This window comes from Prosopis cineraria, unplaced genomic scaffold (genome assembly GCF_029017545.1).
Source record: "Prosopis cineraria cultivar Desert tree isolate PC_DT_omini unplaced genomic scaffold, ASM2901754v1 PC10, whole genome shotgun sequence".
In the NCBI taxonomy this organism is placed as follows: Eukaryota; Viridiplantae; Streptophyta; class Magnoliopsida; order Fabales; family Fabaceae; genus Prosopis; species Prosopis cineraria.
The window spans coordinates 32862691-32885273 of record NW_026555341.1 but is presented as its reverse complement, the minus strand read 5'-3'; the positions used below and the strand labels follow the sequence as shown (position 1 = coordinate 32885273).

The 22583-nt window shown below is 32.8% G+C and overlaps 3 protein-coding genes across 3 annotated transcripts; 1 reads left to right on the top strand and 2 right to left on the bottom strand.

Annotated features, from left to right (window-relative positions):
* The first annotated feature begins 757 nt into the window (after positions 1–757).
* Positions 758–3253, top strand: LOC129322576 (pentatricopeptide repeat-containing protein At2g20540-like). Its single transcript, XM_054968875.1, has 3 exons — positions 758–812; positions 1169–1256; positions 1407–3253. The coding sequence occupies exons 1-3, from the start codon at positions 758–760 to the stop codon at positions 3076–3078; spliced, it is 1815 nt and encodes a 604-aa protein (XP_054824850.1). The 3' UTR covers positions 3079–3253.
* Positions 3254–11368: 8115 nt separating this feature from the next.
* LOC129284612 (uncharacterized) lies at positions 11369–12546 on the bottom strand. Its single transcript, XM_054920138.1, has one exon. It carries the CDS (start codon positions 12274–12276, stop codon positions 11728–11730), a length of 549 nt encoding a protein of 182 aa, XP_054776113.1. The 5' UTR covers positions 12277–12546; the 3' UTR covers positions 11369–11727.
* A 3436-nt stretch (positions 12547–15982) lies between these two features.
* Positions 15983–22110, bottom strand: LOC129322337 (proline-rich receptor-like protein kinase PERK9). The gene is made up of 8 exons (XM_054968630.1): positions 20222–22110; positions 19570–19980; positions 19405–19491; positions 18743–18813; positions 18544–18620; positions 18242–18389; positions 16649–16810; positions 15983–16471 (listed from the first exon to the last, which is right to left on the bottom strand). Exons 1-8 carry the CDS (start codon positions 21327–21329, stop codon positions 16289–16291), a joined length of 2247 nt encoding a protein of 748 aa, XP_054824605.1. The 5' UTR covers positions 21330–22110; the 3' UTR covers positions 15983–16288.
* Between the last annotated feature and the right edge of the window lie 473 nt (positions 22111–22583).

Here is a 22583-nt window from a genome sequence, read left to right as displayed (position 1 = left end):
GGTTAAATGGGTCTATCTAGTTTCTTCCTGAGTCAACTTCCCATCCGAAAAAACAATAAACACATGGCCAGTCCGTCGATTCACTGGTTAGCCTTGTTTAATTTTTTAAACTATGTATGAGTTTGAGCTTAGTTAAAGTATGACTTAATTTAAAAGCCTATTTAAAAAATTATTTAAAAATAAATATTTTAAATAGACTTATATATTAATATTGAACATTTTAGACCATTAATATATATAAATATAATTTATTAATTATAATATATAATAATTAAGAGGATTCCTTGATAATAATAAAATAATAACATTAAAATCAATATGTAAATCCAATTCAATTGAAAGCAAAACTGAAAATAAAAAATGAATTAATTAAAAATCAAATGATCAAACTAATGCATGTGTAATTTATTACATAATAATGTATATATAAATAAGTTGATTTGTTTAGTTTGTAGGTTAGGTTTTATAAAAATAAACCTGACTTATTTAATTGAATAGACTTAGTTAAAAAGCTAAACTTAACTTGAAACATTGGGCCGGCTGAAAAAGTCATTTATTTTTCTTAGCAGGCCCTTCCTTCTTAAAAAAAGGCCAGGCTGAGCCAGCCCAGAAGGGCCTATATTTCCAACTTTCTCTTATTATTGTCCCGGTGTTCCTTTTCTTTTTCATTGTTTTTTTTTTTTTAAATAAATGTTACAAGCTTATAAGTAAAGTCTCGAGCTTACCGGTCTCCTTCTTCCTCTGGTACTTCTATGGGATGTCGTGTTGCACCCAGATGAGCAAAAATGTATTTTATTTACTGCATCGCATAGGTAATTTGATGATACGCAGAGCATTTTTGTCACTGTTTGAGCATCTCTTGTACCTTGTTACTCTTTGCATGAACCAATAAGATAAAGTATCATCATCGGTGAAATCTCAGGTTTGGTCAATATGATTGTACTATCGTGTGTGGAAAAATCTAGTAAATGATGGCTCTCTGACCCAGAAAAGGTTTGGTCACAAGTGTTGTCGTTCACATTTGCTATGTTCACAAGCATGAATCACCTTAGCCGTCCTTTATCATATTCAGCTGCAAGTGTAGAACTCTCAAACTGTTGATATATAGTTGGCACACTAAAGATTAAATTTAAATGCAAACCATTTTGAATTTTCATTATTGCTGTAGCGTTGGACAAATCAGAGGGTAAAAGGAGGCTGGGTAAAGCAGAGACTATCGTTCTGTCTCTTAAAAACAGGGAATCAATTCAAGTGAGGTAATTGTTCTTGTGTTTTGCACCTCACTTCACTTTATTATTCATTAACAGAAGCTTCCTGATTGCCCCTCCATATCTTTGACTTCCTCTGATCATGCTCCATGATGTTAAGAAGTACGCATTTCTCATTTCTGAATGCATTACGATCAGAAATCTGAAACTTGGCAAGGCCTTGCATTCTTGCCTTATCAAAACCGCACTTCTTCTCGATTCTTTCCTCGCCAATCGTCTCATAGACATGTACACTAAGTGCAGCTGTGTGGAGAGTGCCCAAAAGGCCTTCGACGATCTCTCCCACAAGACCACACGTTCGTGGAATATGATGCTCTCTTTCTACTGTAAAATGGGTCTGTTTAACAAGGCTCACTCACTGTTTGATAAAATGCATGAACCAAACCTTATTAGTTATAATTCATTGATCGCTGGTCTGACACATCACGCGTTTCACAAAGAATCAATTAAGATTTTCTGGAAGATGCAGAAGGATTATGATTGTTTACTATTAGACGAGTTTACCCTCGTTAGTATATTTGGCAGTTGTGCCTCTTTAGCTTCCCTTCATTGGTTGCGTCAAGTCCATGGGGTGGCAGTTATAATTGGTCTGGAGGTGAACGTAATCCTTAACAATGCTTTAATCGATGCTTATGGAAAATGTGGCTTACCCAACATCTCTAGTTCCATATTTTGTCGAATGCCAGAGAAAGATATTGTGTCTTGGACTTCGATGATTGACTCTTACACTCGAGCTTCTAGATTGGAAGAGGCGTGTAGGACATTTAACGAAATGCCGGTGAAAAATACCGTGTCTTGGACTGCTTTGATCAAGGGTTTTGCACGAAATGGGCGTTTTGAGGAAGCTTTGGATCTTTTTGTGCAAATGATGGAGCAAGGGATATGGCCTAGTGCTCCAACTAATGTCAGTGTCTTGGGTGCTTGTGCAGACATGGCACTTGTTGAAAGAGGTAAACAGATTCATGGTCACATTGTCAGAAACAGCAATAATGGCTACTTGTCTAATTTGTATATATCCAATGCTTTAATTGACATGTACAGCAAGTGCGGGGACATGAAATCAGCTGAAAATTTGTTCAGGATGACTCCTATGAGGGACACAATCTCTTGGAACACATTAATAACTGGGTTTGCACAGAATGGCCGTGGTGAGGAATCACTGGCCCTCTTTAAAAGGATGATAAAAGCCAATGCAAAGCCTAATTATGTGACATTTCTTGGTTTGCTATCTGCTTGTAACCATGCAGGTTTAGATAATGAAGGACTAGAGTTGCTAGACATGATGGAAAAGCAGTACGGCGTGAAGCCTAGACTTGATCACTATGCTATATTGATTGATTTACTTGGGAGGAAAAATAAGCTCAAGGAAGCATTGGATTTAATCGAGAGAACACCTGATGGTATGGATCACATTGCCATGTGGGGAGCACTATTGGGTGCTTGTCGAGTCCATGAGAATTTAGACCTCGCAAGGAGGGCTGCAGATGCTCTGTTCAAGTTGGAACCTGAAAACACGGCTAGATATGTTATGTTGTCAAACATATATGCAGCATCAGGAAGATGGAATGATGCCAACAGAATTAAAAGCATCATGGAAGAGAGAGGCTTAAAGAAAGAAGCAGGTTGTAGTTGGATTGAAGTAAGAAATACAAGATATGAGTTTACAGCCAAGGATAAGTGCCATGGCCAAATTGCGGAGATATATGAAATAATCAGCAAACTAGTCCATAATATGAAAGATGCTGGATACCAATATCATATCAGCACTCCTTTTCCTCCAGTTGAGGATGACAATTTTTACTTTTATTAGATCATAATTCTCAGTTTGATTGTTAGTACTACTTTGATGTGAATAATGTGCAGGCTGAGAATTGCCCTTTTGAGGATCCTTCCGCAAGTTGCGTCTCTCTAGAGGCCCTTTCAATGTTGCTTCATATTGCTGTTGTCTCTTATTCCCTCCCATGAAAAATGAAAGGTATTTTTTAAGAATGTACGACATATTTGGCAAGAAGTTTCTCACTTTCAATGGTATTTACAATTTTGTCATGATCCCATTTGATCAAATTATAGGAATTGATTTGCATGTGTTTCATCCATAGTTGTTAGCACCGTTAAAGCTTTCAAATGTTTAGTCTCATGCACGCACGCAAGCACAGGGACAACCACACGCATACCCATACATATGATGCCATGGAACATCCAGAAAAATTAAAATACTTAAAATAATATATATTTATATAAATAAATTATAAGTTGAATTTTTAGATACTTACTAATTTAAGTAGATATATTTATTTAATGAGAATTGAATAATAAAATGTTTTCTATGATTATATCATAGAAAGTATATATAATAATTTTAAAAGGAGAATTTTCCTTTTTCTGACATCTCGAAATTAATTGTCTTGATATGTTTATAATGGAGATTGATAAATTCAAAATGGAAGTCAAATGAGGGCCATAAAATATTATAATATGATGGGATTATAATCTGATTCAATCATTGATGAAAGAAAATCCTAGTTGTGCCTATAAAAGGGAGAGAAGAGGAGCTTCTGAAGGAAAAAAAATCTGGAGGACACGCCGGAGTATGTTAGTGAGGTTTTGATAAGTGAGTGATCCTTTTTTTTTTTTTTTAAATACTGCTTTCGTATTTCCTTGGGTTTGTGGGCATGATTGGTTCAAAAATAAAGAGAAGCTTCCTCAGGTTAGGATTGCATGCTTTTGAATTCTTGTCCTCACCAAGTGTTGTAACAATAGCTGTGTACTTGATCACCAGATGCTTTGGTCTTGATTTGATGTTTCAGGCTTCCTTCATTTCTTTCGCTTCCCTTATTCAAAATAATTACATGTGTTGCCAATATAAAATATTTCTTGTGCTTCATATTTTATTTTCATTGGATTTGGCTACCACTTTCCATGTATGGCGAATGCTTTGGCACATTATGAGCACTTGTACTATTTTATTGGTTTATTGTTCTTGTAGGAATATTATGATGTTTCATTCTATGCAATTCTTTTTTATAATCAACACCCGCTTAACATTTTATGTTTCAATACCATGTCCTTTATAATTTTAGAAGTTCATGAGTAATATTAAATTATTGTGAATATTTAATACATTGTAAGTGATACCAAATCACTACAATTGTCCAATAAAAAAAGCAATTCGTGCATTGTTTTTTTAAGAAAATAATAAAATTATTGACATATATTAAGTTATGTTATGAATGATGTTAATTCACTGTGAATTTCTAAAAATATTAATTAAGATATCATGAATGATACTAAATCATTATAGGTAAAAATAAAATTATTGGTACATTTTAGGTTATGTTATGAGTGATACTAAGTTACTATGGATCCTTGAAATATTAACCGAAATGCTGTGAATCATACCAAGTCACTATAGGTATCAAATCTTGTGTTAAATTTTACAATTAAATTATTTTCTAAAAAAATCAACTTGAAATTTTTTTCAAGGTTTGCCATGAGTGATACCAAATTACCATGTGTATTTAGAGTATTAATTAATAAAATGTGAGTGAAACTAAATTACTGGAGGTTTTAATATTAATTATTTTTCTCTTATCCAAAGGTACTTCCTTGGAATAGGTTTTTATTTAAAAAATAAATATAATTATATAATTTGAAATGACATCCTTTTCATAAAAAAATTAATTTAAAGAATTTAAAAATTTAAATAAATAATAATAACTCAAATTATGTAAATTTTGATTCTCATTATAAGGTATATATGCCCTAAATTTTTATTTTAGGTAAATTCTCCCATGTGAATAAATAATTTATTTTCATTAATTTTTTATTTTTATTTTCTTTTTGCATGTGATTATAAAGAGTAATTAAAATATTATTAAAAAGTCAATTTAATTTTATGCAATTAATTTAGAGTAACTATTTAACATTTTTTTCAAACACAATTGACTCTCAAACTTTTCTTTGTAGGCCATCCTTTTTTTGTTTATAATTTTTTAAGATTTTTTTAAAAATTTTAGTGGCGACTTTTATTTTTTATATTTATCAATTTCCCTCTCCAAGATAATCACAATTCATGCGTGCACCCGGAGGGGGGGGGGAGGGAGAGAGAGAATTTGGTGTAATTTGTGAATGTTATGTTGAAGTGGTGAACTAGACATATAAAGCTAATAAGAAATGTAATATCTTGTAATATAATGTAGTTTATATTTTTGAGAGATGTACAAATATGTTATTATTTAATGATATGCATTTACTTCCCACTTATATTATACTTAAAAATCAAAATATTTTTAAAAATAAATGTTATAAAAAGATGGAATAAATATCATTATAGACATCTAATCATATCATTGCATTTACAAGGCTAATGAAAATGAAAGAAATAAAATAAAAATAAAATTCTTTAATTCTTTAAATATGAAGAAAAAGGGAAATTAAAAAAGTGATTATCAATTTAATTAGAAATGATATTACAAAAATTACTAACATTAAATCATGCAATTTTCCCAATGTTTATGTGAAACACAAAAATATATTTTATAACAAAACGAAATAGTTATATAAGTGAATTTTGTGATATTTGATTTTGCTAATTCCAATATAATGACTAGTTCTTCTACTTGAGACAGAGTGATTACATCTATATTTGTTTGATATGCTATTCTTTATTAGTGAAGATAATAAAGAATTAAGCATTACGTCAATTAGCTTTTTTTAATAAGTAGAATGCTGCCTATGCATTTATTAAATAAATAATAAGAATAGTAGTTTTTTTAATCTGAATAAGAACAGTAGTTGAATATAAAAAATTTTTAATTTCAATTCTATATTTTAAATATTAAGTATTTAATTTCATTTCATTAATGGATTAATGTAGACTCATACATAAGGTGCTTTAATCTTTAAGAAATGTTTTTTTACAAAAAATTTGCAACATACTTTAGGAGATGTTTGGCCCAAAATTTTGAAGGGTTAAGGGTTATTTATATCCTTGAACTATATACAAAAATTTATAAATGACCTTAAACTCAACTTGAGGTCAATTTTATCCTTCAATCTTAGAATTTTGCATCCTACATGCCCCTGGCATTAATTATCTATTAAGGGGCCCACATTAATTTTTTAAACAATTTTTTATTAATAAAATATAATAGTGAGACCTACTTAATATTTTTTATTATATTTTTTTAAGTTAAGAGTCTAAAATGCCTATCTACTAAGCGAAAAGAATCAGAGTCACCCTTAAAGTTATGAAATGATCATTTATATCTCTCAACCACTAAGATTTTTGATTCCATCAACTTACCCTTATTCTTTCAATTTTCACTACTAGTAGGGCCTACATTTAAATTTTTTAACATTTTTAGTTAGTTCCATCATTTTTTTAATATTTTTATAATGTTAAAAAAAATACCCCTCTCTCCTCCCCCCTTTCACTCCCTCTCTCGTTTGCTCATTCTTGGATTGAAGTAAGTGGAATAGCAGTGCTAGAGCTCCCAACATGCCGATTGCAATCTTGTTATTATTGTGAATGGTTAGGTTGAATAGCGCACTAAAGCATGTTCTTGCAATAGTTGATGGAGTTCTAGCACCATTTAGCAATGGCAAATTTAAGAATAAGGTTAGGAATTATGGTAGAAAAATTGAGCTTAGAGCCATCAGAGAGCTATAGTACGAAGTTTAAATTTTTATAAGCTTGAAAAAAGACACGCTTGGAGGTGTGGCTAGAGCCCTTAGGAGATATACTAAGAATATAAAAAAAATGGTGGGACTTACTAAAAATATAAAAAAAAATTTAAATATGGGCCCCACTAAAAGTGAAATTCGATGACATAGACAATAGAATGATGGAATAAAAAATTTTAATGCTTGAAGGATATAAATAATTCTTTCTTAACTCTAAGGACGATCTTGACCCTTTTCACTTAGTTGAGGAGTATTTTACACCCTTAACTCGCATAAAAAAATGGTAGGACCCACTAAAAAATTAAAAAAATTCAAATGTGAGCCCCAACAATGGTAAAATTTGACAGAATAGATGACATGGTTATGGAATCGAAAACCTTAGCCGTTGAAAAATATAAATGATCCTTTGTTGATGATAGGGGCAATCTTGACCTTTTTTGCTTAATTGAGGGATATTGTAGACCCTCAACCCAATTTTGAAACATATATTCCCCATGTATAGCATGTGAAATCTATAGTTTACAGGTGTTACAATAAAGCATAATATTACTTTCATATTTAAAAATAATTAAGATTTAAGAGTTTCATACCACATGGAAAAAACTAAAATACTCAATATAACTCCATTGTCTTAGATAGATTCATTAAAGTCAGTAATTAAAAACCAAAAGCTTTTCACACACAACAACCACAACATATAATTAAAAATGATATGTATAGCCCAAAGCCAGTAAATATACACCACAACCAAATGAGAAGGCTAACTTGTCTTGAAGAGAAACAAAAAATAGCAGCTTTTTAACAAACTTAGCCCTGTAATATATTTCTGAAGGAATAAAGCAACCTTAAAAAAAAATGATAATAAAATCTTTTAAATTATGTAAATAATAATCTAATTCTTTAAAATGTTATAATTCTATTAAAGTTTATAGGGATTTTTGTGTCAAAAAATTTTAAAATGAAAGACCATTTTATCCTTATTGAAAATCGCAAGCCCCAATCACGAGTTTTATTTAAAAAATAACAATTTTTGTTATATAAATTATAAAAATTGAATAAAAAATCATAACTTATCAAGTATAATTTCTATCTCAAAATAATAAGTCTCAATCACAATTTTTATTTAAGAAATAACACTTTTATTCTGTGAATAGAAAATGTTGAATAAAAAATTACAACTTATCAAGTGTAATTTTTATTATTAAAAAATAATTTTTTAAAATAATAAACCTCAATTATAATTTTTTATTTAAAGAATAATAACTTTTATTCAAATAATTACAAGAATTGAATAAAAATTATATCTTGTCAATCAGGATAAATTATTTTTTTAATTTATAATTTATTGATACAGAAATCTTTAAAAACTTTAGTGAAATTATGATATTTAAAAAAAAATCAGATTATCATTTATATAATTTAGAGAAATTTTATTATTATTTTTCATTCTTAAAATCACATCACCAAAACAACAAAAGTAATACTCACTCATGCTTTCCCTCTTATTAAATAATTCAAGCATTGCATAATGGCACAAAGAAGCAAAGTTAAAGCCACAAATAGAGACATCAAAAACATTTTGACTGTACAAAACAATTAATGACAATATATAGAATCAATTAACTGATGTTGAGCAAGAAGGCTCGTTCCACATTTCACATCCTCCATATCAGTTTAGATGAACTTTTAAGAGATGACATACTACAATACTAATATGATACAGAAAAACATATCCAATAAATGTTTCAGGACATGAAAACAGCCCACAAAGAAAAAAAAGTCGATAGCCATGATACTGGAAAACTTGAGTAAACTAAATTATGCAGAAAAAAAAATACTTAATTCGTCTCAAATTATAAGAGAGTTATAGATAAAATTTCACATGTCAATAAACATAATTAAATACACTTAACAAAGTTATTCCTTTAAAACAAAAATATAAACTTTAAAAAATATCATGATTTAATATATTAAAAAGAAAAAGGATGAAAATTAATTATAGAGAGAGAAAGGGTAATATTAGAATTAGTACATTTAATGAAACCTTAATCTACATAAAGTATCTTATATTTTAAAATAAAAAAATTCCTTTACAAGTATCCTATAAATTAAGATGGAGGTAGTAGTATGTAGGCTGCTTCTATTGATAGGTCAGCTTTTAATATCTTTCAAATACATGTGCAAGAATTTACCTTAAATACATGGCAATGATTTCTTTTTTAATATTTAAACTTAGCTATCTTTTCTAGATACAATGTTAAAACTAGGCCATTTCCTTGCTGGAATATTGAAAATAAATAGAATATGTATTTTTTGATCAACAATAAATAGAGTATATTAAAGAAATAAGATAAAAATAAAATAATTAAGATGTCGAGTGAAGATAAGTCTACAATGTTACGAGAAGAAAGGGTAATTTATTTTATGAAGTTGAGAGTTATGATTCATGATAAGTGTAGTGATTTTCATATTTGTAATACATGACATTGAGTTTTATCATACTTATTATAAGATATTTGATAATTTAACTTGTTTTTGTTTTCATTTTTTAATTCATTTCATTCCCTCCATTTCTGGCAAGCAAATGACTACTCTTGACATGGTTTCGCTTAGAGTTACAAATACGAGTCAAGCTTGATAGGCCTTCCATTTAAACTAAGGTTTGGGCTTGAAAATTGAGCAATTTTAGTATAACTGTGTTTATAAATGCAGCTCTTTTAAGCTCTAAAAAAAAAAAGTTAGACAGAAAAAACAAAACAAAAATTTTAGTATAACTTAGCTTTTAAATTATAAGTCAATAAGTGTTTAAGATTTTAAATTGTTATTTCCCCTCTACTTTTAAGTTTTAATAAGGATGTAATGTAATTTCTATTATTAATAAAAATTAATTTTGATTACCAGATCATTAAAAAAAGACAGAAAAAAAAAAAAATTACAAAAAAAGATATAGCAAATTATAAAAGATCTTTTTCAAGTTAAAATTAATTTTTTATTAACCGTTGGGATTAGATTCCGCTGGACTTCTCTTTTTGGCAGAAATTTGGACTTCTCTTAACGTGTTGTTACTTGACGATGCATTTGGTCAACCCAAACCCAAGTCATTACGTGGCCGTAAGTTTTTTATGATAAATAAATTATTATACTCTTTAACAAAAATATTATACAAAACATTATTATAAAGAGAAAAAAATGAAAAATGAAACAAAAAAATAAGTTTTATTTCAAAAACTTAAAGAGTTTTATTTATATTATTTTTTAATTCTAAGTATTTTTTTCATGAAATTACCTTTTTTTTACGTTGATGAAATTACCTTCAATCAAATACTCCTACGTATTTTTTTCATAAAAATATTTCAGTCAACAAACGGATTACATATTTTGAAATCAGATTAAAACGTATAGTTTTGATGAAATTTAAAGAGAGGTTGGATTTTTTTATAAATATTCATGTATGCATCTATATCTAGTATTATTAGTACAAATTCTTGTTTTTTTGTTTTCAATATCTCAAGTATTTGATATAAACTAATTCAATTGGCAACTTGTAGGCACTTCCTTAAAGGGAGAGCATACCCCTTATTTAGAATTTAATCATTATTATACATTTAGGGCTTAAATTTGAGACCTCTAATTAGAATATATTAGCATAAATTGTAATAAATCATGCTTATTTCAAATATTGTCCAATAATATTTAGGTAAAAAAAAAAGAAAATAAACACTCCCAATAATTTACTAAACCTATGGCAACACTAATTGAGAGTCCCTCTAATATATTATATTTTTGAAACAATTGCTAAGAGTTCTCATACAAAGAATGTAATGTCAAATTAAAAAATTTCATGAAATCCAAAATCCAAAAATAACTTTCAAGTTCCATGGATTTTAATTCTAAGGGAGAATGACAATTAAAAACTTGTTAAGAACATTAATCCCAATTACGGACCGTGAAATTTTAAAATCCGAGTTAAGGACCATGGTCCTTAATTGTGATAAAAAAAATAAAATTTGTGAGGTGGGATTCACTGACGCGACTTGAGAATTCACTAACCCAACTTGAAAAAATTATTAACGTATATTGTGAAAACATGAAACCCCACTTGAAAATGGAATGTTTAACAAAAAGTGTCAATTGAGAATTCACTAACTAGACTTGAAAAGTTTCTAATGTATATTGTGAAAAAATGAAACCCCACTTGAGAATCATTAATAAAAAGTGACTTATCCAAATTAGTGTTTTTTATTAAACAATCGATTCTCAAGTGAAGTTTCATGTTTTCACAATATACATTAAAAATTTTTTCAAGTCTAATTAGTGAATTCCCAAGTTGCACTTTTTTAAACATTCCATTTCCAAGTGGGGTTTCATGTTTTCACAATATACGTTATAAATTTTCTCAAATTGGGTTAGTGAATTCTCAAGTGGCAATAATGAATCTCACCTCACAAATTTTATTTTTTTTATCACAATTAAGGACCATGTCCTTAACTCGAATTTCAAAATTTCACGGTCCGTAATTAGAATTAATGTTCTTAGCAGGTCCTTAATTGTCATTCTCCCTAATTCTAAACAAGTTTGGAACTACTTTTACCAAAATGCCCTTACCACAATGACCACGAGGAGAAATTTTTTTAATAAGGGTATTTTGATAAATGTACATAAAAAATATTTAAGCTATTTCATTTCATTCAATTGATTTCCGGCTAAGTTTTCTATCAATCAATAACCTTATTTCGGTTAATTTTATTTTAAAAAAGAAGCACAGTATACTGATTTATGTGTTGGGAAATGAACCTGCCATTTGGATTATTTTGTATTTTACAAAATGATCACCTCCATCTTCTTCATCCTCGATCTGATTCAGACTCACAGTACTCGCATTAATGGCGGGAACTGAACAACAAGACTCTACTTCCCCTTGCCTTCCTCCCCCCCCGAAGCTCCCAAACCCTAATTCTCCTTTCTCATATAACTCCATCATCACCTCTGCTTCCTCTATACACCTCTCACAATCACGTCCTCCTTCATCTTCATCTTCATCTTCATCGTCGTCTCCAAAACCCCTCTCTATTCTCTCTGCTTCAGCCCTAACACAGTACTCTTCCTCCTTAATTCTCACCATCTCATCACCAAACGAACCGATCTCCCTCGATGATGATGTCCTTCTCCTTTGATTCAACTTCCTCTTGGCAAATTCTCTGGTTCTCTTCGCCAATTTGGCGGGAAGCCTGAGCAGAGCGAAGACCAGGATCTGCAGGATCAGGCACTGACAGCAGCAGCAGATCACGACGCAATCAGCAGCGAGAGTGTTCAGATCCTCCATGGCTGCAACAGCGAGGCGGCGATTCCGAGGAGGGGGAAGAGGAATAAGAAGAAGCCATGAGTGATGAGAGTATAAAGAAATCAATCCATGGAGGTTCCTTGTTTTGCGAGGAGGTGACGAAGGAGACGAAGCAATCGAGAGCGAATGAGGAAAAGCAAAGTAAGATGAATAGCTGAGTTCCAAATGATTGAAGGCAGTGCAGTGAAAGCAAACGGTGGCTTGTGACTCAAATAAGCTGCAAACATCACTCAATCAACTTGTAGTTTCGTGGATGCTATGCTATATGACTTGTTACAGACATGTCTCTCCAAACTTTCTCGTTATTTAGATCAATTTTTTTTAATATAATATCCAATATTCAATATTATTTAGTCAAAGTATTGTTACAAGCAAATTACACTTGAGTGCCACGCAAGAAATTTAAATAAAAAAGTCTCATAAAATCATTAAATTATTTTAAAATGTCGTTTTATTTTTTTACTAAAATCATTAATTACTATTGGATTGGTAATTACTTGCTAAGTTGTCAAAAGCAACTCTACTAGTAACTATCCAATCATAATTGACAACTCTAAAATAGTAAATTAATAACTTCAATGAAAAACAAGTAATGTTTAGATTCATTGATTTAAATTTAAATTTTAAATTTAAAATCTCATATTTCAAATTTTACATAAAATTCATATATTCAAAATTATTTATTTGGATAATTTAAAAAAAATTAAATGAAGAAGAGAGATCAATTGGGATTCAAAATGAAAACAAAAAATTGAGAGTAATGAGTTTGCATATATTTTTCCATCAATGAGAGATTAAGAAAAGATGTAAGAATCATAGAGACATTAATATTAAAAACAAAAAAAAATATGTTTGAAGTAATTGAAATTTTAAATGACTAGAGTATAGGAAAAAATTTGAAATTACAAATGAAATGCAATAAAAGATAAATTTGTATATGAATCCATAAAATTTTGTTTATCTAGATGCAGGATTTGATTCAAATCTAAATTCCCATTAATTCAAACACACTACAAAGTAATTTTGTGATTTTACAAAACTTTTTTGCATTTAAATTTATTGCGTGAAACTGAGAGTGATTTTACCTATTATTATTAAGCCTAAACAATATAACTCTCCCATGATGTATTATTTAGATAAAATTTTAATAGTAAATGTTAATAATTTATATTTTTATAAATAATGTTAAAACAGGGGAAGCGGGGGAGAGAGAGAAAGAAGAGGAAGGAAGAGAGATTAAATATTGAATCTTTATTAAAGAGACGTTAGGGCCATGCGTAAAGCCCTCTTCTCAATCCTAATTAAACTGTGGCAAAAAAAAAATCCCAGTTAAATTATTGTAATTTGTTTTAAAATAATCTAAATCTTAATTATACTAAGATAATCCTAATTTTCCTTAAAGTGATTCCATTAATATGCCTCTCCAAAATCATATTCAAATGAACCAGGCCAATTTGCGAGCGATGATGCTTCTTTGTCTTGTTCAAATTCACATAAATTCTTTAAAGGTTGGTGGCTAGAATGTTACTAGGAAATGGGCTTCAACTTGTTAGAGCCGCTACACGCCACACGGCATGACTTCACTCGCTCTCTGCATCAAGATTCCAACCGAAATCCAAGGCACAAGAATTAAATTTTGAGTCTTTTTTTAGCAAACCGTTGACCCAACTGACATTGCAATAACGAATGAGGCCGCCACACGTGGCTTTACCATTTTCATTTACAGATCCATCAAGATCAACTTTAACCCAACCCTTTTTGTGAAGGGTTCCAATAAACCTAAACATCCCTTATAATGAGGCCCAATGGATTCTTAAAGGCTTCGAACTCTTGAGGTTTCTACCACTTTTTGAGTAAATATAAAAACGAAGTTCACTAGGTGCAGTTGAGTAAATATAATAAATCTTGTTGCTGATGTTTTAATTTAATTAAAATTCAATCATTGAGCTTTGATTCGATATAATTCAATTTCTATAATTTTGATTCAGTTAAAACTTAATTCTTAAAATTTAACTATTATAATTTAATCTTTATAATTTTATTTATTTAAGGCGTTAGTACCTACCTCCTATATTTTAGAAAATAAAAGTATAAAGAATAAAGTTAGAAGCTAATGTTCTAAATAGCTAAAATTACAAGGATCAGATGAAATTTAAAAATTGAGTTACAACTGAGTTAAAATTAAAATGACTTGGGTATACAAATTAAAGTTTATAATTGAGTTATAATCAAGTTAAAAATATAAATATAGAAACTGAATAATTAATTGTTCCTTTTAAAAAAATAAAAAAAGTTCATTATAGTAGGTACGTTTCCTCCTAATGAGTTCAGCTTCTGTCATGAACCCTTCCTTCTTGCTGATACAAATTATTAGCATTTTATGTATGTTGAAACGTACCCATTTCACTTTGGTGGCTCAAACTTTCAGGATAATAAACGGTCTGAATTGCTTTCCATGAAAAGACAAGCTAGATTCATTCAATATATGGATAGCTAAGTAGTTTCGAAACTATGGTAAATATAAGTACTCATTCAATATCCTAATTCCAAAATTAAAATCAATAATTAAGAAATCAACCCAAGACAGCTTTAAAAGAACCATCTGTGTCAATTAAAACTAATGTTCTTAACTAAACTAAGCAAGGCATCAGTCAGTATTAATGCTAAGAGACAGAAGAAGCAGGGCATCAAAAAGTTAAATTCCAGAAGAAAAGACCAAACAATGAGAATCCAATTACAGATGAAGTTCAGGGAATGAGAAGTGGAAGGAAGGAAGTCAGGCCATTGGCTATGCTCAAATTCTGTAGCCAAACCCGTTATCATTAGAAAGTCAAGCAAATCAAAATGCCTTTTAGTTTAGCTTGCTTCATGTTCGTATGCTCATCCAGGATTAAAGGCTACACAATCTGCTACCCAAACTGCCTTAAAACTACATAAAACAGTGGCACGAGTTAAAACTTACCAAGTTTATCATATAACACCCTTTTCTAAACTGGGTTTAATCATCCTGACTCTCAAGGATCTGGGTGAGGTTCCGATTTGCACCAACATTTCTGCCTGTGCACACACATGTTAACAGTAAAAGTCACCTCAGATTTGATTTCCTTCAACACGCAGTCTGTACCTACGCTTTTGTTAGTCCAGGTTGTCCAGAAATAACTTTGTTTACTTTATCTCCAGCAGTTTGTTCATATCCTTTTTCAGAATTAAAAAAATAAAAAACTAAGACAACACACACACACACACACACACACACACACACACACACACACACACACACACACACGTGAGTTGTTAGTTATTGTTGGTGCACCGATGCCAATGTCACTGCAAGGTCCTCTCCCTCCTCTTTCAAAATGTAGTGAATTTGAATTCGATTACTGTACTTAATACACGTAGTACCATTTGAATTGTTAAAATTCAGATCAACTATTTAAAACAATTCACTTATTTATTAATCTCAAGTGAAATATGAATTCAAAACTATTGATTTGAATTTTAACAGCTCAAATGATACAAGCACTAAGTACTTGTACTAAATATAGTTGCCGAGTCCAAATCCAAGCGTGGTATCATGAATAAAAAATGCAGTAACTTGGTTCTCGCTTCTCATATAAAACCTCTGAGAAAAAGTAAAATGTATCCACGAGCAACACATTCATTTTATGTAAAAAAATCAATTAATATATATAAAAATATATACTTATATTAGCTTATCATGAGTGTCAGGAACACCTTGCACAAAATTTAATTACAAAAGATAAAAATAGAATGCTACAGAAGAACGGCTGATGCTATGGGGGAATGAATGGAATATCACAAGAATCAAGGTTTTTGAACCTGATGCAGTCAGTTCCAGGGAAGCAAATGCATCGGTGCACATCAGCCTGAGCCACTGCAACAAACATAACTCAGCTGGGGGTCTAACCTTGGCTTTTCTTGACAAGATAGACTGGTCCAAAATGAATAAACTCTGTAGTATGTACATAGCCTTCTATGTTGAATTCAAACTTGTCTGACTAAAAAAGTCTGTGCTGTAATCTTGACTCCCAAATGCCATCCTCCGAAACATTCTTATTTCTGCAGATTGTTGTGCAGAGTTAAATGCCTCGCTTTCCCCTGGCCTCATCCCGTTGTTTAAATCTGAATTTACTAAGCTATCAAAAGCTCTAACAACCTGAGAAACACAACATTTTAAGAAAGAGGAACCATTTCAGGTCAAAGTGGGAAAAAAAGATGATCCGCTGATGTTATTTTGTGTCTCTTTTCATGTCATTTTAATAAAACTCACTGTGAATTTATGCTGATATTCGTTGAAATGTTTTAAAGATTTTCTATCAATGAAATTTATTACCTGTCCCATTCGAGGTCTTTTGGCAGCCGAATGTCGCACACAAGTTGCAGCAATTTCAATCATGCTTAACATCTCACTTTCAACATAGTTCTTTTCAAGCTTAGGATCTGTTAATCCTTCGAAGTCCTTGTTTTCAATTGCATGACTCAGCAAAGGTCGAGCCTGAAAAATATGGTGCCATCATTGATCAGGAAAAGCTGAGTGATAACATTGTCAAGGTAAAGAAGTTGACTTTTCCAAGCCTTTGTAGTTGCAATAATCACATCCAGCTCTTCAACTGACGTGCAAGCAAAATTTATTTATTTGTACAAACTGCCAATTTCCCTCCTTCCACCAGTAAAAAATAATAGCAAAGTTTTATAGTGACTGCCCTCCTTTCCCTTCTTTCTCGTAAGGTTTGAATGAAGAACAATATGACAATATCTTGTTGAATTATCAAGCACCCTTAACTGTCTCACATGGATCCAACTATGTATACTAGCCCTAGGCTAAGACCAAAACATTAAACTCTGATGAGAAAACAAGATAAACATGCAGAAAATTTCTTGTTTCAAACAATTTCAGTATTGCCAGTTACTTCATGTCTTTGTGGTTAACTCGAGTGTTCTTTAACTACAATGCACGAGTTCGAACTGGCATCCAAAAAAAAAAAAAAAATCAGTATTTGATCATCATAAAAATGCAAATGTGGATATTATTTCTAATAAGTAAAAGATTACAACAAAAACCTTGTCCCACTAGGTGGGTCAGATACATGAATCGCACTGCTATTTTGCACAATCAACAGCCAAGTAAAAGATTATCCTACACGATATCTAAGAGCACAATGATAATGACACATGGACAAGAGATGAAAAAAACAATGTGAGGCAAGGAAAAATGGCGTGCATGCTTTTCATAAGATTTTGGCTCCCATGACAGTATGACATGGGATGGCATGAGGAACTTTGCTCCTTAGAGAGCTAAAGCCTCCTTTGTGTGCCAATATGATTTTTTCAGATACTTTTGAGGCCTAGTACAAAAAAGTGTTCCAATACCAAATAAATGAAGTTATACAATGTTCAAAATCCACTGCCAGAAATTCAAGGCATTCCCTTAGAATAGGCCAACAAAAAAAGTTATACAGATAGCAGCAAAAATCCATAAATACGAAAAGATTCTTTCTTTCTTTTTCTTTTTTTTTTTTCTTTTTTTGTTTTCGTTTTTGTTTTTTTTTTTTTTGCCTCCATGGAATGCCCACAATTATTTGAGCTATTTATTTCAGGATCCTTGCATATATAATCCACCTAGTGAGATAAAGCTTGTTGTTGTTGTATCCTTACATATATAGTGTGTCATGCACAAATCAAACCCATCAGCTAAATAAATATGGCAAAAGTTGAAGAACTATGCAACTATGGTTCTAAGAATGGGTTCACAAAATCATGAACATTTTTACATCCTTCTATGCAAAACTGATTGTGATAAAAATAAGAGATTCAGAAAAGAGAGCAAAATTACAAAAAGTATAAATTAACGGCTTCCAAAAACAGGAGTTGCAAAGATTGCAGCAGTAGTAAGAGACATCACAACAAGACTGGCATCTATGTTTACCCATTCAACTAGGCTCTCATCCCCGATCGGTTGAGAAGCATCTACAGGCTTCCGTCCAGTAATGAGCTCCAGAAGTACAACCCCAAAAGAAAATACATCAGACTTCTCAGTCAATCTGCCACTTGATGCATATTCAGGTGCAACATATCTTTAAGAGGAAAAAATTGGCATAATTAATATAGCGTTTTCAAACAAGAAACCTAATATCAATGCAACAGTTAAAATTCAGTGACCCACTCCCTCTCTCAAAATGAAAAGCAACCCAGAAAGTGAAGATGGTAGACCAATCAAAGATTACTCACCCAAATGTTCCCATGACACGAGTGCTTATGTGTGAATCTGCATCAAGGGTTAATTTGGCTAGCCCGAAATCTGAGACCTGGAACATTAAAAGTAGGAAGAGTAGGATCAAAATAGAAACTTGGCCTTGGAAAAAAAAAAGATCAAAATAGAAACTAAACAAACAATATCAAACTCTGAAAGAGTAAGAGTAGAACAAACTTGAGCATCAAAGTTGTAATCTAAAAGAATGTTTGAGGACTTGATATCCCTATGAATAATCCGAGGATTGCCTGAAATATGCATAACAATCAACAGCATAAGTAGCTAGCTCTAGTCAAGAACAAAGAATGTCTTCTCAAAGATGCAGGACAAAAAACTACACTTTGGTTTATACAGTTTGAATGAGTCCACGCATAGTTCCATAAATAATTTTGTTGCCCCTCTCACACTCCTTTTTTTCCCTTTTATGTATCAGAAAGAAATCATAATAGACTTAATATTGTGCTTCAATGAGCAGACCAGAAAAGATTAATGGGTTATTCATAAGATAAGTTTCCTTTTCCGGTACTGCAAGAGAAGATATATTACTATCTGTTGCCCTATAATTCACTGTAGAAAGTTTAGATTTATACATTGATTACTGCAAATTCAATTATGTTTTCTAATACATATAACTTATCCACTACATATATGGTAGAAACCACAGTCAAATGCTTAATTGACCATTCACCCAATTTTTTAATGGTTTCAAAGTATCTGATTTAATAAATGCAACCAGAGAATTCCAAATACTTGATTGGCAATTACAGTTCGGAAGAGTACATGCATGAAGGGTTGAAGGCGAATCAAAAATAATATTAAGCTAGGGATTGGTGTGTTACAATCTTCATGGAGATAAGCAATTCCTCGAGCTGCACCAGCAGCAATTCTCACACGTTTTTCCCAGCTCACCACTGGCATACCTTCCCCTGCAAATTTCAACTAACACAGGTTAAAGTTAATCATAACATCTAGAGCCAGCCTTTACAACTCATCAGTAGTGTTACCATGAAGATGATGATAGAGGGTTTTGTTGGGGACATAGTCATAGACGAGCAGCCTTCTGCTGTCTAAAATGCAGTATCCCACCAAAGAGACTAAATGGCGATGATGAATGCGACTAATAATCTCCACTTCAGCTTTGAATTCCCTCTCACCCTGTCCTCCACCAATTTTTAGCGCTTTGACTGCTACCTCTCTCCCGTCAGGTAGGCATCCTTTATATACAGAACCAAATCCACCCTCACCCAAAAGATTTTGAGGCGCAAAACCATTTGTAGCTTTGACTAGTTCTTCATACGTAAACCATGCCCTCGAGTTGCCTAGTCCCCCCGGCTCAGATGGTGAGTACACAGTGTCACTACCAGAACCACTTTGTACAAAAGGAGCTGAAGAATGTGTCTTAAAAAACGACGAATCTGGACAACGTTATAGCATTGAGTTAATTGAATGGTTTTAAAGCCTGAAAAGACTTTATTTTAGATGCTTGCCTCACAATTCAAGTATATGATAAAACAGAACAATTATTGAGGGGCTGTTCGTATTATATTTCCATATCACCTAACTACCAAATCAAGAAAGACCAGATAAAGAAAGGATGGTAGGAGCCACCAAGAAAGCATATTAAAGAAATAATGATCTTAAAGTTTACAAGTTTACCTGACTCGGGTAGTGAGCCAGAAGTGGATGGCATGATATAACCACCACTCTCAGGCCCCCGTTTCTTTCGCCTCCTTATCAGGTACCAGATAAGAATTCCAATTAAGGTTATCACTATAATTCCCCCCGCTACACCAATAGCCACTGCAACACCAGTATTGCCACCACTTGGACTGGCGTTTGAACTCTCTGTTCCACTTTCTGATGGCGGGGAGGAATTTTGAGAAGTCGGTGGTGACAAAAGTGAGGACGGAGGTGGAGCCATTCGAATTATGGGGGGCGGCGGAGATGAATTTGGGGTAGACTTTGAGGGAGATGGACTTGATTGAGAACTAGGTGGGCTAGCCGCCGGGGTAGGTGAATTTACAGGCGGTGCTGATGCTGGTGATGGAGATGTCCCTCGGGGTGGCACAGATGATGGCGGTGAAGTTGAATTTCGCGGGGGGCTTGATGTCGGTGGTGGTGAGTTTGCTGGAGGTTTTGACGATGGTGAAGGCGGCGGAGGGGAGTTTTGGGGAGGGTTTGACGATGGTGTACGAGGTGGAGGTGAGTTTCTTGGCGGGTTTGCCGATGGTGTAGGCGGCGAAGGCACCGGAGATGGGTTAGATGGCGGTGGTTGGGATGAATTTGCTGGAGGAGGTGATTGCGGTCGTTGGGATGAATTAGATGGCGGTGGAGCCTGTGCTTGTGGTGGTGGAGGTGAAAGTACAGGAAAAGTAGGCGGGGTAGCATTAGGCGGAGGTGGTGGTTGTAACGCAGGTGCAACTGATTGTGGAGGAGGAGGAGGAGCTGAAGAAGGTGACAATGGGGGTGTAGTGACAGATGAAGGGGGTGGTGATGCCTGAGGTGGCGGTGACTGTGCCGGCGGAGGCGATGGCACAACAGGAGGAGGTGCTGACGGAGTCACCGGAGGTGGAGACTGTGTGGGAGGGGTTGAAGATGGCGGAGGTGCCGAAGGCGGCGGCGAAGTGGGATTGCCTGGTGGTGCCGGTGAAGAGGATTGTGGTGGCGGAGCGGTGGGGGGCGGCACTGCACTACTGTTGGTGGAGGGTGTTGGTGGTGATGGTGGGCCTGTGGCGGCCGCAGGAGCTGGTGACGCCACCGACATCGTAGCAATAACAATACTCAACAATGGCGTTCTTTCTGGAAACTCTGACGTCACTCTCACATATCATACCAGAGTTGAGAATTTCAAAAATCAAACTCGAGTGCAAAATTTAGGCCTCAAGCTAAACGCCTAAACCTAAGTAGAAAACTTCAGGTGAAGATGAAAGCTGCTAGTACCAAACTCTACCAACCGAAACCAATGTCTGAACTCTTACAACAAGCTATATCAAATTTCACAGAAACCCAAACGTTTCAGTTTCGCGGAACTCCGCTTCAGACCGAAACCCAGATCACAAGACCCGTTGAAGCAAAACACGGGGGAAAAAACAAAAAGATCACCTTGGAATCAAAATCGATCACCATAAAGAACAATCAAGGAAGCTCAAATTAAACTGAAAAGTCTATCAACTTCAATCCGTATATACTCTAAGCCAATCACAGCAATGTCCAAGCATGCGGATACCACAAAGCATCGACTTCCAAAATTCTCAATCGAAGCATGTGACTGCAACAACGAATTGACTCGACAAAAGACGCGATGCGATCAAGCTTCAAACCATGAAATAAATAGCTATCAAATAATTGAATAATTCAACGAAGTCCCCGAATTCAATTTTCCAATCGCACATAAATGAAACTCTATTCCTTCCTATGACTCTGTTTCGACAGTACGTACGCCTGTGTTGCTGAAGCTAAAATTCGGGCCTCAAGTAGAAGAAAAACACGGGTTGTGGGCCCCAAATCCTGCAAGCCATGTGAAAGCGACTAGAATGCGTGTGTAGTTCTGAGGGTTACATTATGCTTATACCGTTGTGAAAGGAGGAATATAATGAAGCGAGGCTTTGCCTCGTCTTCATCCATTCAGATCAAATGCAGCAAAAAATAAAATAAAAAGTAAAAAATTGAAATCGATGTTTATTTATTTATGTCTCATTTTCATCTGTCTTATTACGACGTCAATTGGATTCGATTCAAACTTTGAAAATTAATTAAATCATAATTAATCGATTAACAAAAGTGTTACGCAATGCAACGGCGCCACTGACATTTCAACGCTTTGGTATATATTACACCCTCTTATCTTATTTACAAAGTTAAAAGAAAAAATATTTTTTATTTCATTTATAAATCATCTTATTAAATTTTTATACCCTCTATTAAATATTAAAAATAAAAAATATAATATTTAAAATTATATATTTAATAAAAATAAAATTAAAAATTTATTAAATTTTAAGATAAAGCTAATGAATTT

Coding starts and splice junctions, on each gene's coding strand:
- LOC129322576 (XM_054968875.1), top strand. CDS start 758: ATGTCGTGTTGCACCCAGATGAGCAAAAATGTATTTTATTTACTGCAT. Junction 813..1,168: donor TTATTTACTGCATCGCATAG/GTAATTTGATGA, acceptor TTATTGCTGTAG/CGTTGGACAAATCAGAGGGT. Junction 1,257..1,406: donor AGGGAATCAATTCAAGTGAG/GTAATTGTTCTT, acceptor CATTACGATCAG/AAATCTGAAACTTGGCAAGG.
- LOC129284612 (XM_054920138.1), bottom strand. CDS start 12,276: ATGGAGGATCTGAACACTCTCGCTGCTGATTGCGTCGTGATCTGCTGC.
- LOC129322337 (XM_054968630.1), bottom strand. CDS start 21,329: ATGTCGGTGGCGTCACCAGCTCCTGCGGCCGCCACAGGCCCACCATCA. Junction 19,492..19,569: donor CCTCTATCATCATCTTCATG/GTAACACTACTG, acceptor TGAAATTTGCAG/GGGAAGGTATGCCAGTGGTG. Junction 18,814..19,404: donor TGCTTATCTCCATGAAGATT/GTAACACACCAA, acceptor TGCATATTTCAG/GCAATCCTCGGATTATTCAT.